General features: G+C 40.7%; 1 protein-coding gene across 5 annotated transcripts in view; it reads left to right on the forward strand.

Moving 5' to 3' along the window:
• The window catches only part of Wdfy4 (WDFY family member 4), a 282,996-nt gene that overhangs the window by 169,345 nt on the left and 98,724 nt on the right, over positions 1–14,927 (forward strand). For all 5 annotated transcript variants that reach the window (XM_046446708.2, XM_046446712.2, XM_058579999.1 and 2 more), the window contains exons 40-42: positions 4,879–4,956; positions 10,923–11,129; positions 12,487–12,538. In XM_046446708.2, coding sequence (XP_046302664.1) covers positions 4,879–4,956; positions 10,923–11,129; positions 12,487–12,538 — 337 coding nt within the window. The remainder of the gene's footprint in view (positions 1–4,878; positions 4,957–10,922; positions 11,130–12,486; positions 12,539–14,927) is intronic.

Raw genomic sequence — 14,927 nt, forward strand, 5'->3', positions numbered from 1 at the left:
AATTTGAAACTAAAAAGTATGAGTGAGCATAACTCTTCTTTGTGAAGATTGTCTTGACTATTTGGGGGTCCTTTGTAATTCCGTACAACTTGATTGGTTTTTTGATTTCTAGAAATAAAAGATCTCTGAAATTTGATAGGAATTGATTTAATTCTGTAGATTGCTTTAAAAAGAACTGACATTTTAACACTATTTATCTTCTTACTCATGAGCATGAGATCTCTTTCCATTCTTTTAGGGCTTCTAAAATTTCTTTCAGCAATGTTTTGTAATTTCCAATGTACAGTTGTTTAACCAGCTTGGCTATATTTGTTACCAGGTATTTTATCCTTTTGGATATGATTGTAAATGAAATTGATTTCTTAATTTTCTTTTTGGATGTTTTCCATTGGCATTATATAGGAGCAAAACTGATTTATGCAGTTTGACCTTGTATATTGCAACTTTAATTCATTTATTAGTTCTAGTCATTCTTTTAGATTACTTAGGATTGTTTATATATAGGGTCATGTCATCTGTGAACAGAGATTACTTCCACTTTCCAATTTGAATGTCCTTCATTTCTTTTTCCTGCCTAATTTTCCTGTTTAGAACTTTCAGCATAATGCTAACTAGAAGTGGTAGAAGTGGATATCCTTCTCTTATTCCTGATGTTAGGGGAAAAGCATCCAGTCTTTCACCATTAAATATGATGTTATCTGTGGGGTTTGGTAAATACTGTTTATAAGGCTGAGAAAATTCCCCTTTTTTCCTAGTTGGATGGCTTTTTTTTGGGGGGGGGGGTCTCTAAAGGGTTTTAGATTTTGTCAAATATTTTTATACATCTATTTATATACCTATTTTATATGTCTATTAAAATAATCATGAATTTTTATTCTAATGATGTGGGACATTACATTATTTTCAGATGTTAAACCAACCTTATTGCCTTATTAGTATTAAATTCTATATGGTCATGTTATATCATTATCTTTATATGTTGCTGCAATCAGTTTGCTAGTGTTTTGTCAGTGATTTTTGCATTCATATTTATAAAAAATACTGGTCTGTAGTTTTCTTCTCTTATGATGGCTTTGCCTGGTTTTTGTATCAGGGTCTTGTAAAATGTCTTGAAGTATCCTTTATAAAAAAATCTTTGGTTTCTTTTTTGTCTTGAATTTTTAAAAATCTGTTATTAATATAGTCTTTGTTTTTTTTGTGACACATATTTTTAACTTCTCATTTTGCTTTGTTTGTATCTTTCAATCCAAAATCTCCTGTAGACCAGTATTTTTAATAAATATTCACTTAGGTCTTGTTTACATTTTGTCCAATCTGACAAAATTGGATTGGGTGGTTTAAGTTATTTCTAAGTGTTTGGCATTCTGGAATATCAAACAAATAGATTATAATTTTCAACTTTCAAAAATTATTTATTGTTAACATATAAAATATAGTTAGGTTTTTTAATTCAGATATCTTGCTAAATTTTTCCTAATTGTAGCAGTTATTATTGGATTTCTAAATTTTTATTTGTGCATAATATTAATTGTAATTTTATTTTTATTTATTTTTTTCAAACCATATACAATTTACTTCCTTTCTCTATGTTACCTATAGGTTTTTGTGTTTTTAATATATTCCGTACTTTTATCTCACAGTTTAGCAAAGTTATTTTGTGAAGTTCATTAATTCTTTGTACAGTTGTGATCATTCTTTTAAATCCATATCTAGAGTTTTTAATTTCCATTAATTCATTTTACTGAATAAATTTTTTATTTTTTAATTTTTCATTCATTGCACATCTCCTGCAAAACTCACCATATTGCATTTTTGAAGCATATTACTTGCTTTATTTTAAGGCCCACATCTGATAACTCTTTTTTTTAATTTTTTATTGTTGGTTGTTCAAAACATTACATGGTTCTTGATATATCATATTTCACACTTTGATTCAAGTGGGTTATGAACTCCCATTTTTACCCCATATACAAATTGTAGAATCACATCAGTTACACATCCATTGATTTACATATTGCCATACTAGTATCTGTTGTATTCTGCTGCCTTTCCTATCCTCTACTATCCCCCCTCCCCTCCCCTCTTCTCTCTCTACCCCCTCTACTGTCATTCATTTCTCCCCCTTGTATTATTTTCCCCTTTCCCCTCACTTCCTCTTGTATGTACTTTTGTATAACCCTGAGGGTCTCCTTCCATTTCCATGCAATTTCCCTTCTCTCTCCCTTTCCCTCCCACCTCTCATCCCTGTTTAATGTTAATCTTCTTCTCATGCTCTTCGTCCCTACTCTGTTCTTAGTTACTCTCCTTATATCAAAGAAGACATTTGGCATTTGTTTTTTAGGGATTGGCTAGCTTCACTTAGCATAATCTGCTCTAATGCCATCCATTTCCCTGCAAATTCTATGATTTTGTCATTTTTTAATGCAGAGTAATACTCCATTGTGTATAAATGCCACATTTTTTTTATCCATTCATCTATTGAAGGGCATCTAGGTTGGTTCCACAGTCTTGCTATTGTGAATTGTGCTGCTATGAACATCGATGTAGCAGTGTCCCTGTAGCATGCTCTTTTTAGGTCTTTAGGGAATAGACCTAGAAGGGGAATAACTGGGTCAAATGGTGGTTCCATTCCCAGCTTTCCAAGAAATCTCCATACTGCTTTCCAAATTGGCTGCACCAATTTGCAGTCCCACCAGCAACGTCAAGTGTACCCTTTTCCCCACATCCTCGCCAGCACTTGTTGTTTGACTTCATAATGGCTGCCAATCTTACTGGAGTGAGATGGTATCTTAGGGTGGTTTTGATTTGCATTTCTCTGACTGCTAGAGATGGTGAGCATTTTTTCATGTACTTGTTGATTGATTGTATGTCCCCCTCTGAAAAGTGTCTGTTCAGGTCCTTGGCCCATTTGTTGATTGGGTTATTTGTTCTCTTATTGTCTAATTTTTTGAGTTCTTTGTATACTCTGGATATTAGGGCTCTATCTGAAGTGTGAGGAGTAAATATTTGTTCCCAGGATGTAGGCTCCCTATTTACCTCTCTTATTGTTTCTTTTGCTGAGAAAAAACTTTTTAGTTTGAGTAAGTCCCATTTGTTGATTCTAGTTATTAACTTTTGTGCTAAGGGGATCCTACTGAGGAATTTGAAGCCCGACCCCACAGTATGTAGATCGTAGCCAACTTTTTCTTCTATCAGACGCTGTGTCTCTGATTTGATATCAAGCTCCTTGATCCATTTTGAATTCACTTTTGTGCATGTGCTATTGAATTTTCCCCCTATATATTTATATTGGTCTTGTATAGTTGCAAAGTCTCCCTCGCAGGCGCGGGCGGCGGCTCTGCCCCTCCTCCAATTGGGGCAATGTGCCCACCACGCCGGCAGGCCGCTGGGCCTGTTCTGCCGGTCGGTAGCAGGTCCGCCTACCTTGCAGGCACGGGCGGCGTCTCTGCCCCTCTGCGGGCCGCTAGGCTTGTTCTGTCGGTGGTCGCAGTTCTGCCTACTTTGCAGGCGCGGGCAGCGGCACTGCCCCTCTGCAGGCCGCTGGGCCTGTTCTGCCGGTGGGTCGCAGGTCCGCCTACCTTGCAGGCGCGGGGGGGGGGGGCAGCTCTACCCTTCTGCAGGCCGCTGGGCCTGTTCTGTCTGTCGGTTGCAGGTCTGACCTGTTCTGTTGGTGGTCACAGGTCCGCCTACCTTGCAGGCGCGTGGGGCAGCTCTGCCCCTCCGCAGAATTCTGGGCCTGTTCTGCCGGTGGGTCACAGGTCCGCCTACCTTGCAGGGGGGGAGGGGGCGGCTCTGCCCCTCAGCAGGCCGCTGCACCTGTTCTGCAGGTGGGTCGCAGGCCCGCCTACCTTGCAGGAGTGGTTGGCAGCTCTGCCCCTCCGCGGGCCACTGGGCCTTTTCCGTCGGTGGTCACAGTTCCGCCTACCTTGCAGGCGTGTGGGTGGGGAGCGGCTCTGCCCCTCAGCAGGCAGCTGGGCCTGTTTTGTGGGTGGTCACAGCTCCGCCCACCTTGCAGGCGCGGGGGGAGGGGGCGGCTCTGCCCCTCAGCAGGCCGTTGCACCTGTTCTGCAGGTGGGTCGCAGGCCCGCCTACCTTGCAGGAGTGGTTGGCACCCCTCCGCGGGCCACTGGGCCTTTTCCGTCGGTGGTCACAGTTCCGCCTACCTTGCAGGCGCGGGGGGAGGGGGCGGCTCTGTCCTTCAGCAGGCCGCTGCGCCTGTTGTGCCGGTGGTCACAGTTCTGCCTACCTTCCTGATAACTCTTATACCCACATACATGTGTGTATGTTTTATTGTATTTTTCTGTTGGTCCTTTTTAATGGGCACATCTAGAAATTTATGTTTAACTGCTGAACATTTTCTATGAAAGTTCTGTTTTAGAGACTCTAGGTGATGTTATCTTCTCCAGAGAGGACTCTCTTTCTGGCACGTGGTTGGAATAGAGGCAGGCAGGTCACTACACTGCCATCAGGGATTGGGCTAATTGGTTGTGGGTTTCAGTCTTGTGAAGCCTGGTCAATTTCTAGTCTTCCTTGATTCTTATGGTGTAGCCCATCAGAAATCCTACCTTAAAGTCTTTATTCTGTGGATTTCTCCAGGCTGAGACTGCTAGGGCTTTACATATCTTATCAGTCTCTCAGCTTTACTACTTGTGCATCAGCAGCTGCCTAAAAGAGGAACATCACCGGAGGCTGAGACAGGAAGAACTTAATTTCCAAGCCCTAAGCAACTCAGTTGAGACTTTCTCTAAATAAAATTTGAAAGGGGGCTGAGGATGTGGCTCAATGGTTAAGTGTCTCTGGGTTCAATTCCTGGTACCAAAACAAAAACCTAAACTCACAGGTGTCATTAAGCTGTGGCTTGTTTTCTCTTTTCTCCAGGATTTTGTGTCATGTATAGAGAACTACAGAAGAAAAGGACAGGAGCTATATGCATCTTTATACAAAGACCATGTACAGGTAAAAACCAGAACATATCTTTTCTCTACAGAGTGCACTTCAATCTACCTTGAATCTAAAAAAAAAAAAAAAAAAAAAAAAGAATTAAAATGGGGCTTTTAGTTTTAGATTGTATAAGACAATAATTGGTCATCAGTGATTCATTCTACTTACACGACCCATGCAATGGGCTTAAGATCTAAAGTCAGCAACTAAGGAGACTCATCTACTCATTTATGCACTCAATAAATAGGTTTTGGGAACCCAGGTGCCTCAGAATCTACTGGGAACTAGGAGAACATTACAAAGATTTCAGGCCCAGGCCTCACCCTCAGAAAGATTTATGGTAAAGGAGAAATATACCCTGAATAACTTCACAAACCAATAGATTATCATAACTTATGGTGGGTACTTGGCAGGGAAAGCAGAGGTACAATGAGAGACGATAACAGGGAAGGAATCTAATTTGGGCAACTCAAAAGTCTTGTCCAAGAAAGTGACCATTTAAACTGAGATCTGAAGAAGAAGGAATATTGCCAGAAGAGTGGTTTGGGCTAAGGAGAGAGCATGGGTGAAGGTCCTGAGGCAGGAAGGAGCTGGATGCCATTGATTAACTAGAAGTAGCTGGGAGGACCAGGGTTAAGCAGGGACGATGAAGGACTAGGGCCATGTTAGGGATTTTTTTTTTTTTTTTCCCAGATGCAATGGGTTGCTGCTAATACGGGCAGGTTTGGGTATTTTAAGCACCTATCTAGGTATGACTTTTGTGTTGACAAGGCATGCTCTTGTCCTCGGGATCAGCAAGCATGACTGGTTTCTCCAGCTGCACAAGTTGTTAAGTTGATATTTTTGGATTAGAAGTTTGCTCTGAGCACCTACCTTACTCTAGTATTGCTATCTGCACCCTGTATAGATAGTAGGGGGTCTTGCTGGCTTCATGGGTGCTAACTGTGCCTGGACAGACCCTTATGCATTCATGTGTCATCATATGGACTCACTGATTTTGTCTAGGGTGAGCAATGTGACTAATCAAATCAGTTTCCATTGAGGGGAAAAAAAGAATTGCTTAGAATGTCATCCTTTGTTTGGGGACATTCTTATCATACTTGCACTGTTTCTAGGCAGAGGATGTTGTATATCTAAACTTCCAAATCAGCATCTTGTCAGGAGCATGACCATTTCTGTTGGGAGAGCCTAGAAGATTTGGGTGTGGTGAGGAGAAAGGTATTCAGTGATATTTTGTGTGTTTCTGCTGAATTTGTAAAATTACAGATTCATGTAGGAAGGATGGAACCGCAGTAGAGGTTCCAATCCCAGAAGGGAGGAATCCACCCTCCTGGAATGATGGCCTGGCTCATTTTCATTAGTGGAGCCTGACTGGGGTTTGGAAAGTACTTGAGAAATTTGTATAGTTTTACCGTTGATTAAGTATTTTTGAGAAAAATCAGCATTTTAGAGTTAATCCATGAGGATGCATTCCAAGTGTTTAAATATTTAAAACATTGTTTTGATGTTTAAAAGAATGCAGATATAATCACTGTCTGCTGGAGATAATGGGGTCTGGAGCAATCACCCCACTTTTGTAAGGGGCAGAACACTTTCCACCACAGACCTCACTCCACTTCCAGAAAAATCAAGAGTCAAATTCTGAACAGAAATCAGTCTTGTGAAATCTGCTCCATTTATTCAGGGATGCTTCTCCCAAGTGCACCCAAATAGATACTCCCCACAAGGTTAGTGACAATGAGGTTCAGGGACCCTTGACCACAGGGCTGTCAATAAATGGCCATGTAAAACTTCTATGTCCTGGCACTTTACCGTCCTCTGAGAGGTCACTGGACATGGCGGAAACCCACAGCTTGATAAGGTGGCTTTGCTCATTGCCCTGGAAGTTAACCCCAGCATCGTTATATTAGCAGCAAATAGCACATTCCTAGTAATTGATCTGCCACATTTCTGCTCACTCCAGAAACACTGGCAGGAATAGTTCCCTCTACACTGATTTCCCTTTGTTTTGCCCAAGTTCCATTCATCCTCTTCTCTGTGGTCCATCTACACTATCTTGTTCTTATGTCAGGGATTCATCACAATTCCCAGAAACGCCTCATCCTGCTATTGCCATCTAAAACTTTACATGTTGAAGCTCTTTGTGAGATGCCAGCCACCTCAAAAAGTGGCCTTTCTCTTAGTATGTAAGGGGCTGTTCTGCTTGATCTCATACGGGCTCTCTATGGGTCCAGGAGCTCTTGTTCAGTGTCTTGTTCAGTCTCTCTTCTCATTAAGTTTTTGTCACAACTCCTTTAGATGCAAGGATCAGAAACTAACTCTAACTGGCTTTGGGTTATTTAAAAAAAGTTTTTATTCATGCATTATGGTTATATGTAATATTGGGTTTCCTTTTGACATAATCTTACATGTGTGGAAGCTAATTTGCTCCATTCAGTTCCCAGGGTTTCCTCTTTCCCTTTCCTTCTCCCTCCCCCTGTTCTCCTTCCTCTCCTCTACGAGTGTTCCTCCTATTTATTAATAGTTTTTAAAAGTGATTCTTTATAGATACACATTAAGGTGGAAGTCACTGTTGTGTATTCATATGTGTCACATAATTTGGTCAGTTTCATTCCACAATTTCTCCCTTTTCCCATCCCTCCCGCTCCCCCTCTGGTCTCTCCCTCTGATCTCCCTTCTATTTTCATGGGGTCCCCCACCCCTTGCCTTTCTTCCCTCAGTTTGCTCTAGCTTTTACATATGAGAGAAATCATCTGATCCTTGATTTTTGAGAGTTTGAGAGTTTCCTTATTTCACTTAGCATGATGTTCTCCAGATCCATCCACTTACAAACATTTTGGATTTTTGAAGAATGCAATTGAAGAGTGGTCTTCAAACAGAGTTATCCAAATATCATGTATTCATTCTCTCTCTCTCTCCCTCCCTCCTTCCTCCCTTCTTTCCTTTCACACACATCATACATGTTCATGTAAACTCACACCCACACCCATATGTATGAGATTGCTGATGACTTTGAGGACACATGCACATGGATGAAGGTGCAAGTGGTTCTGCTGTGAACTCATGCTCTGCTCACCAAGCCATAAATCCTGGAATAAGACCATTTTCTAATTTACACAAAGGCACTCTCATTGCTGAGCTGCATGCCCACAGGGCTGTACATGCCCAGGGCCCATTTCTCCTGATCCACACAAAGGTGTTTTCTGTGTATATTTCAGGGTGTAGGGGGAACTCCATGTGTGTGTGCATTCACCCCTCTGCTTCCTCTGCCTTGGCTCCAGAAGGCACCATACCCAATGCAGGGCATAATGCTCATTAGCCTATCCTATAACCCTTTACAAATTAGCCAGACTTGGGTAAAGCATTCAACCCTGAAGCCAGGGCTGGGGTCAGCCCCACTAGTGCAGCAGAGACTTAAAGTAGGAAAAGAATGGTTTCCCAAAGGCAAATTTAAGTGTTGTTACCCAAGTGTTTCTGTTCAGTCAAAAATCATAGCCACCTCCTACATAATAGAATCACTGCCTGTGAGTCTCAGGAGTGGCATTTGGTCCATTTGTGGTTTGAACTAAGAGAGAACCATATACTGTGCAGAAACCTGGGCATTTCAGAGCACCTTTGCAGGTGAGGGAACCCAGGGCTTTTGCAATTTTGTAATCTAGCATCCTTTGTCCTGGGCTCACATGCAACTTGCTATCATGAACTTAGAAATCACTCATCTCTCAACAATTTCCCCATTGCATACCTGGCTGCTAATGTGTGTCCCATGATGAAGATTCAGGCAGCTGTGCACCTTCAGTTTTGCAATGATGGAGTAGAGAGGAACGAGACCATTTGGGGTAGAGAGGGTGTTCTTGAAAGACTAATTTGAGGCTCAGACTGGACAACCCAATGATTTGGAATTGTTCATTCTCTCTCCACGAAGCTCAACATGTTACCACAAACACAGCAATAATGTCCCATCCAGGGAACTGCAATATTTTCTCCAAACAAGCATTCATTTCATATGACTAAATGTCTCTAAAAAGCTTTGGATGGTTGTTATTTCTGGGTCTCCTTATTAACCCACCAGAATCCTCTATAAAATGCTGTGACTGTTTTGGATATGATTTTAGGCACTGTAGAGGAACAAAAATCTCGTGTTGAAATGGGATTAGCTCATTTACAGTAATAACACTGACTGCCTAAACTGGGTTAAGTACTACATTAAACTTGTGAAAATATTGTCTCATTTAATCCTTCCATAAGTCTGTAGTTTTTATTATGTTAATATTATTAGCCAAATTTGACTGATGAGGAAGCTAAAGCTCCTTCAGAGTCAACTGCTGGCTAATAGCGGAAACATGATGACAAGCCAGGCTCATTGGACATCAAAGACCACGTGCTGAGCACTATCCCCCCTGCTATGTTTCTATGGGAAAGCTTCCAGCAAGTTCTGAGAATGATTTACTCATTCAAAATGTCTGATATTTGCAAGGCCTACATCCTAAAGTCTGTAAATCACTGAAGTAGTACTAGTAGAAATCATGAGTTCAGGGGCTGGGGAAGTGGCTCAAGCGGTAGCGCGCTTGCCTGGCATGCGCGCGGCCCGGGTTCGATCCTCAGCACCACATACAAACAAAGATGTTGTGTCCGCCGAAAACTAAAAAATAAATATTAAAAAAAAAAGAAATCATGAGTCCATAAAATGATAATCAGCCCTGCAGCAAAGGGATCTAGCTCACAGGCTCATGGGAAGACTGGAATATGACAGACTGGGTAAAATCTGTTTGGCCACCTGTTGGATTTTGGAGACATCGCTTCTGTTCCAGAGTTAGTATCTGCATGGGAATGATAGAAAATTTATGCTCACAGTGTTTACTAGGTAAAGAAAATGTAATCAGAAGGCCAGAGGTTCAACCTAAGGCATAATCACAAGATGTTTTTCTATTTATGTTAAATTTTGAAACTTCTACTTCCTGTTGTTAGCACTTTCTGTTTTCCGAAACATTTAAATTGAATAGGGCAAATACCATCAAGTGTTTGAATAATTACAAAAGTTCACTGTGTAGACAGTTAATTCTACTGTCCAAACTGTACAGTATGTTTCTTTGATGGATAATATATGAAACTCAATGTGGCCTGCAAATGCAATGTAGGATGTCAATTTATTTTTATCAAGACTTAAATTATACTCTAGTAGAGGTGTGACCATTAAAAACCACACAAACTGTGAAGATTTCACAGATATTAGATAAGATTATTTTCATTAATACAAAAAGCTTTTGTTTCTGTGAAAATTCTAGAATCCTTGAACATTCAAAAATCATATGATATTAGGAATCAAGAGGCTTTTAGACCTCAACCAGACTAAGCCTCTCATTAAATAGTTGGAGATCCTGAGGATCAGAGATGAGAATGGTCATGCTCAAATAATCCAACTGTCAGCAGGGCTTTTAATTCCTACTCTACCTCCAGTCTGGGTGGACAGGAAGAAGTATTTTCAGCATCATTTTGGAAGGATAGAGATTATGGATAGATAGAAAATTTCTGTCCATTCTGAAGGGTAGAGGCTGTGATGAAATCCTACACCTAATTTTTACAAAGCAGCTGACTAATCCACTCTGATAAGTAGCTTCAGGGACTTCAGGACCTGTTGCTTTCTGTCCAGGGCCAGTCTAATGGTTCTGAGGGTGAATAGACAGTTTTCTCCTTCCTCTACTGGGATTAAATAATCTCAAAGCTGAGAAATGCTCAATGACAAAGTACTTGTGCTGCAGACAATGGCTACCACCTGGCTCTTTCCAGACATTAGTATTTTCCTTCTCCTGGTTTGGTCCTGGATCCAGAAAGAGCACTGCACAATCGTGAGAGTGTTCAGAGCTACCTAGATGTGCAGCTCCTTCAAACATTTATGAGGGACTTGGTCAGTTCACCTTTGGAGGTTTGAGGCCATGCCTCTAAGAAAATGTGTCCAGGGTTGATGTCATATTTCTGCTTCCCAGAGGCGGAGATGTTGCAACATCAAGGCAGCCAATGCCTGGGCCAGGATCCGGGAGCAGCTTTTTGGGGAGCTGGGCCTGTGGGGACAGATGGCAGAAACCACATTCTGCTCCCGGTGGGAACTGGACTGGAGAGAAGGACCGGCTCGCATGAAGAAACGCATCAGACGCTTGTCTCCGTGGGAGATCAGGAGCCCAGGAAAGTGCAAGGTAGGCATTGGGTATAGCGGGATGGTGATGTTTCCAGATGGTAAACAGAAAGGGAAGCGGCTCTGTAGCTTTCCTGTCTAATGTTCTCTTCAGATAAGAGCAAGAATGTAAATGTAGAAGGTTGCATAACTTATTCTTGATGTCATTTAATAGAAGAAAATAAACACTAATCATCCCAGGTACATAGAAGCAATGCTATAACTATAACCAGAAAGGACAATTGAATGGATAAATGAGTGAGTGGATGGATGGCAGAGTGTTCATACCTGTGCCCTTGATCCCGTACCACACTACAGTCCACAGAAGTCCAGGGAAGTAATCTGGATACTAATGTCTGGAAAAAGCCAGGTGGTAGCCATTGTCTGCAGCTCAAGTTCTTTTGAGCATTTAGAACCTGCACTGCTGTGCACATTATTTATTGCACTAGCAAATTCTGTAACAAATTTTATAGTGAAAATCTTTTGAACTCAGCGAATTCTGCAAACTCAAGCTAGTGGCTCCCTTAATCCACATGGTACTGAAGTTGTCTTGATTTTCCTGGCAGCAGAATCCAGGCAGTGCCTGGGAGTTTGCTCTAATGAAGCTCATAACATCATCAAGCTCACGTTTTGTTGTTGTTGTTATTTTTGCCTTTTGAGGGCTGGGTAGACAGTTGGATCCATCTGATAGTGGTAGAAAGACCTGTTAATAACTTTTCATGTTCTAATTGAACAAGCATAATTTAAAATATCCTAAAAGGCAGCCTTCCAAGCACTGGGATGCTGGATATTTTCTTCTACGTTCATCCCAAGATATGACATTGACTGTGTTCTCTGGTCTATAACCCCAGTATCTTTTATCCATACTAAAAACTCCCATGTAAAACCTAAAAAGAAAATTACATTTCATTTATTCAATAGACAGTTGAGGTTGTTTTTTTTTAAATTGTTGTCAATACATGTCTGGAAGTGTGCAGTATTTTTTCCTCAATATATTTCTTAGGAATTGGAGGTAGCGAAAATAATTAGCTTGCTCATTGTGGATGGCAGTGCCCAAGGTTGGCTCTGAAACTGGTCACTCAGGCTGTCCAGCCCCAGATCTTCTTCCTGTCCCCTCTACAGAGGGGTCTGCACACAGACAAATCCAGCATGCTATCTAACCTCATCTTGGCACCATCTTTGGGAATTACTGTAAATCCTACTTAATGGAAGGTTGTGGGTTTTCTTCCCTTTGACTCAGGAATATTAATATTTACATGTTACTATGTCCTTCAGGATTTAGCATTTCCCTCCCCTTGCATCTGAGTCTTAGTAATTAAGGAGGAGAGCATAAACCCAGCATACAGGACTTAATTTCTTTTTCTCTGGTCTCATTTCAGGAAGGCCAAGACAGAAAGGGTGATATTTCTCAAACCAGTGCCGAAAAACAAGGTATTGAGTTTATTTTTTCTATTGTTCCTTTTAATAATTAAACTAATTTTTAATCTAATATCTTGCTTAATAGATTAATATTTTAGAGAATAAAATACTGTAGGGCTAGAATAGACAACGTTAAGATCTTTCACTATTGTGTTTCAGAATAAACAGGACCTTATTCTAGACCAGGACACTCTATTAGGGGAGGAAGTTTATATTAAGTTTTGGAAAAAAAAAAAAAAAATATATATATATATATATATATTGCAGCGGGGCAGTGGTGGGAGTTGAGCTGTCCTCTCAATATCCTATATCTGGGATATATTAAAAGTGTCCCCATACAATTAAAACACATGCTTAAAAAGTGACCAAAATTGGGCTGGGGATGTGGCTCAAGCGGTAGCGCACTCTCCTGGCATGCATGCGGCCCGGGTTTGATCCTCAGCACCACATACAAACAAAGATATTGTGTCCACTGAAAACTAAAAAAATAAATAAATATTAAAATTCTCTCTCTCTCTCTCTCAAAAAAAAAATGACCAAAATCACAGGAGGAAAATAATAAGATGGCTCAGAATAAAAATGGCTGAGATAGATATTTAATACTTTTTACACTGAGCTCTCTGATTATGAAAATGACAGATATAATAGTCATTATTATTTCCTTGATTTAAAGAAAATGCTTGGAATCATTTTTGATGTTAATGCTTCTTCTTTACTTGTTCAAGTCTCATGGAGAAATTTGGTTGAGTTTATTTGCTAAAAATGAAAGATTTATCTTCAAAGGTCATTTTGGCACAAACACATTTGAACACCTACACTGTACTTCATGAACTATATTTCAAAATTTCTGTTTTTCCCCAAAGACAGCCCTTTGGTTCCAACATTCCCAGTCTGGAAACTTCATTGCATCCTAGGCTACAACCAATGTCTATTCCTCAGCCCAATGACAACTTCTTGGCACTAATCAGGCTTGATCATTTACTGCCTGAGTAGCAGGTTTTGCACTGAGCTTCCTGCTTGCCAGTCTGCAGGAATACAATCCGAGAAGTGAAAATCTTGGGCTCTTATTCCGAGTTGCTTTGGGAGTCCTACTGTGACACAAGATATGTATGACATTGAAATACATATTTGTTTCTTTTTGCTGTACCCTAAGCTCCACAACTCCTACATCAGTGAAACAATCACTTGTTCTACCTCTTTGAGACGGGGACTAGAGAGAGTGCAGTGGAGGGGAGCATGTGCTAGCTTTATGTGACCTATGGCCTTGGGCTGTTTCACCCTCTGCTTCCTAAAATGCAGAATACCTGGGCACCTGTGACTCTGGGTCTCTGTGGTATTTTCAGCATGGACCCTAGACTGGGAGCTCAGCCAAGAGAGGAGAAGGGTCTGTGGTTCTCCATCATACCTTTCCAGAATGTTCCTTATGGGAACATTCTCCCTGCATTAAGCAAAGTCTATGATGGCTATCACTGTGAGCAGCAGATACTTGTTGCATTCATCCAGATGTGAGACTGCCAGGTGGTGGAGATCAAAGAGCTCAGCTTCTTGGCATAAAGAAAATGGCCCATGGCTTTGCAATCATGAGCAATGTGTCTGCTTTAGGGACATTCAGGACATGTGGGTGGAGGAAGAATAAGATCCAGTAATCTAGGTAGTTATATGCTTGGCATAGACTCAAATGTCTCTGCCCTTGGAAAATAAATCTAGACAGGGACACAAATTTGTGCAGTACAGTATATTCCTGGTAGTGCAGGTATAAAAACCATCTGTATCTCTAAAAATCAGGAGATGGGTTAGTTGAAATGGACACATTTTAGAATATTTCACCACCATTTAAGTTATTCCAGAAACTTTCAATGGAATGTGAAAATGCTTATGATATAATATTTTTTTTTTGTTTTTCTTTTGGGCAGTGCTGGGGACCAAACCCAGAGCTTTGCACATGTTAGACAGGTATTTCACCAGGGAGGCCCATTCCCAGTCCTCGTGTATAATCTTGAAAGAAAAAAAAATAGTAAAGAAAAACTGAAATGTAAAATTATTCTTTTCACACTAAAAATGGTATGTGTGTGCATGCATATGTGAATATGTACTGAAAATACATTGGAAATAAATCAACCAGTAAATTGGAAGCAAATCAGTTATAAACAGTGAGACCAGTCTAGAGATTGAGATCTGACTTTGATTCAGGGAGATTTGGTTCAGATTCTGCCTCTAGTTCTTAGTAGCCATATATTCTTGGACAAAGTAACTAGCCTCCTTCATTTGTAAAGTGAGGATGAAGTAGTGTCTACAACCTAGACATGATTAGACATACAAATGCCATCAGAAGCATCAGGCATCAAGAAAGAGCTCCCTGAATGGGCACTATTATTAGGGCATGGATGCAGGGCTGATATCT

Source organism: Marmota monax, unplaced genomic scaffold, assembly GCF_021218885.2.
Source record: "Marmota monax isolate L192 unplaced genomic scaffold, Marmota_monax_Labrador192_F-V1.1 WCK01_AAM20220418_F8-fsc00207, whole genome shotgun sequence".
Taxonomy (NCBI): domain Eukaryota; kingdom Metazoa; phylum Chordata; class Mammalia; order Rodentia; family Sciuridae; genus Marmota; species Marmota monax.